Genomic DNA, 3,034 nt, shown 5'->3' with positions numbered 1-3,034 from the left:
AGTATTAGACGGAAAACTGGCGTTTAAAATCCTACAACGCTAGCTGCACATGTACGATTGGCTGTAAAACTTGGTAGAAATTAATATAAACTCTACTCTACTTCACTCTTGTTATTTTCTTCCATCTGCAAGCGCCAAAACGTGTGAATACCTGATAAAATAATCTGATAATTTTCCAATCGGTCCAACAGCCGGTCCACCTATTTTTTTCAGGTCCGATTTATCTGGACCGGTCCAATAAGAAAAACCGGTTTTGTACCGGTACGCTGTACCGATACCCAGCCCTAGTTCCAATGCTTCAAAACTGTCCTGTTGTCCCCATACATCAGCGGTCTGCCTAAACAACTCAAACGACCTCAAACATTGAAACAACCTTAAAAATGGGGCAACCCTTTTGTGGCGCTCTGGATACAACTGATTGTTATGCATTTATGATGCAGCAAGTCCTTCGTTAGTATTACGTTATACCAGTTAACAGATTTGGGAGCTCTGGGTAGCTCTAACCACGACACTTTGACTTGAGGATCTTATTGCTGTGTCCATTGAGTTTATACATTTTTTTTTTCAGGACAGAGAATTCCTGTCGTCTTCCCTGGCTTTGGACTCGAACTTGAAGATTTTTGTTTCTAGCAAACATGTCAGATGTCGAGTGTCCCAGTAAAAACTCAGATAGAAAGAAGAACGAAGAAAACCTTAATATCAAGGAGGAACCGTATGACCCTGACTTTGACGGCCCAAATCATTGTGCTCAAAACACATCTTTTGTAGTAGGACAACGTACGGAGACAACCCTGGGAAAGAGGTCTCTCCGTGACGACCCTAACAGAACTAGTAATACAAACAATACAGGTACCACAGAAGCAGAGTGTGAGCGAAGTGCCTCGTCTACTTTCCCCCTGCTTCCGAAGGTCAAATCAGAACCGGGTTCAGAATCAGAAAAGTGTGAAATTGTTTGCGCCAAACCTAAGGAGGAGCCGAATAATGTTATCCTTAGCTGTGCTCTGCTGTACTCTGCTGTGCATCGTAACACTGACAGTGGAGCCGGACCTTGCAGAGATGGTGTGCAGATGATACAAAAAACTATGGAAGACAATAAGGACCCACCTCTGTGTAAAGCAATAAAATGCCATGATGATGGTAATGAAGATGGTAAAACTGAAATCCCATCATTTGGAGGAGAGGGCCAAGATGAAGAACAAGCTCCATTCAAGAGGTGGACCGTTACATCTTCACATCTTGTGCCTGTAAGGGAAACCAAGAGCCACACAACTCAAACAAGTTTGGTACAAAAAAACCTTGACATTGGCGCCCAGTCGTCACCAAAGGACGAAGATGAAGAGGATGTCAATCTGTCCTTATTAGAGGCAGGAAGCGGGACATCATGTGACCTTCACATGTCCTTGGGACAGGTCAAACGAGGTCATCAAGAGTCTGCTGTTGGTGCCAATAAAAGGCAAAAACAAGGGAATGTCACCACACCAGGGAATACAGTTGTGAAGCAGGAGTGTGAAGAAAAAGACAATGCAGAGATAAGTAAGGTTGCCTCTAACAATGAAACAGCTATGATGTGTGATCTCTGCTCGTCAACTTTTGCCAGCAAGATTCTGTTAGAGAACCACCAGTGTAGGGAAGTCGTCTACTTCTGCAAGATTTGTTCCTTGGAAAGCAACAGACCGTGCCCGCCCGTCCTGATGCCGCTCTCCGAAGCTGAAGAACACTTCTACCTGCACTTTCATCCGTGGTTAGCGAGCGAAAAGATTGAGTCAGCAGTTACTAGTACTACGAAGATTGGCACGCAGATATTTCCTAGTAAATTTGGAACAAGGAAATACACCAGGCCGGGTAGCCAGATATCGTTCAACTTCCAGTGTAGGCTTCCCGAAGAGCTGCAAGGGAAAACATTGAAAATAAATCGCGAGGAGGTGGATCTACTGAAGGGTATTTACATTGGGACATTTCTTTCCGAAGTGGACGGTAGGTATCATTGTGGTTTATGTGATGCGAACTTCAGTACTATGAATGGTAGAGCGGGACACGTTTCCAAAGTTCACTTGGAAAACAAGACCCGAAACTGTGGCGGGACAGGGTGCGAGAAGATATCATACTCGACGTTCCATCAAGCCAAGCTTTTCCGCCACATGTTTGCGGCGCACTGTGACTTAGTAATGGCACCATCGCCATATCTGAAGTGTAAGTTTTGTGCGATGCAGTTTTGTGACAGAACAGACTTGGAGTGGCACTTCTACCATCACATGCAACCGACCGTGAGCTTTCGAACAGACGCTGGGAAACCGAAGCCGGGTTGGCCGCGGAAGGATTTAAAGTCCAAATATGCTAGTGGTAGTAAGGCTCAGTTTAAATGCACCATGTGCACTTTTGAATCTATCCAAAGTTCAAAGGTCCAACTGTACACAGCTGCTGAGGCACGTGACCACTTAGCCTGGCACTGGCTGACTCAACTTCCACCAGAAATCCGGAAGAGTCCAAACATTTTGAACTTCGAGATAAGCTCAGACTCCATCCAACGCTTGTACATGATCCCGCACGCTCCCAAAGCAAACATCACTTGCGAGTTTTGTGGTCAGACTTTTACTGCAAGTAGCACGCACACACATATGTCACACTGGCACAGAGATTACATCAGGAAACCTCACCGCTGCATGTCTCCAGAGTGCAAACATCTACAGTTCATAACGAAACAGTCCTTCTTCGGTCACATGTTCTCGCAGCACGTCAGCGTTATCAAACGGGAGACATTCGTGTTTTTGTGCCAGATCTGTGGGAAGACGTTTGAGAACCGAAGTAAGGTGGAGTGGCATTGCTATGTGCACAGAGTTAGGCCGGCAGTATCATCCAGGAAGGGGAATGCAAAATGAACAATTGACTCAACTTGCTACTAAACACATTGTATCCAAAACCCGTATATTCAAAACCTGTAAACACAGACCTGTTGTAACTGCTGTATCGAAGCACCTAGTATTATCTGATACTAGAGTATAGAAATAGGTTGAATAAACAATGGCTCACAAATAGT

At 44.9% G+C, this 3,034-nt stretch overlaps 1 protein-coding gene across 1 annotated transcript in view; it reads left to right on the top strand.

The window, feature by feature from the left end:
* The window catches only part of LOC118423232, a 3,573-nt gene extending 539 nt beyond the window's left edge, over positions 1-3,034 (top strand). Inside the window, exon 2 of the mRNA XM_035831302.1 lies at positions 569-3,034. Coding sequence (XP_035687195.1) covers positions 636-2,876 — 2,241 coding nt within the window. The 5' untranslated portion in view covers positions 569-635 and the 3' untranslated portion in view covers positions 2,877-3,034. The remainder of the gene's footprint in view (positions 1-568) is intronic.

The sequence above is a fragment of the Branchiostoma floridae genome, chromosome 9, assembly GCF_000003815.2.
Source record: "Branchiostoma floridae strain S238N-H82 chromosome 9, Bfl_VNyyK, whole genome shotgun sequence".
Classification (NCBI taxonomy): Eukaryota; Metazoa; Chordata; class Leptocardii; order Amphioxiformes; family Branchiostomatidae; genus Branchiostoma; species Branchiostoma floridae.
This window is presented reverse-complemented; position numbering and strand designations above follow the sequence as displayed.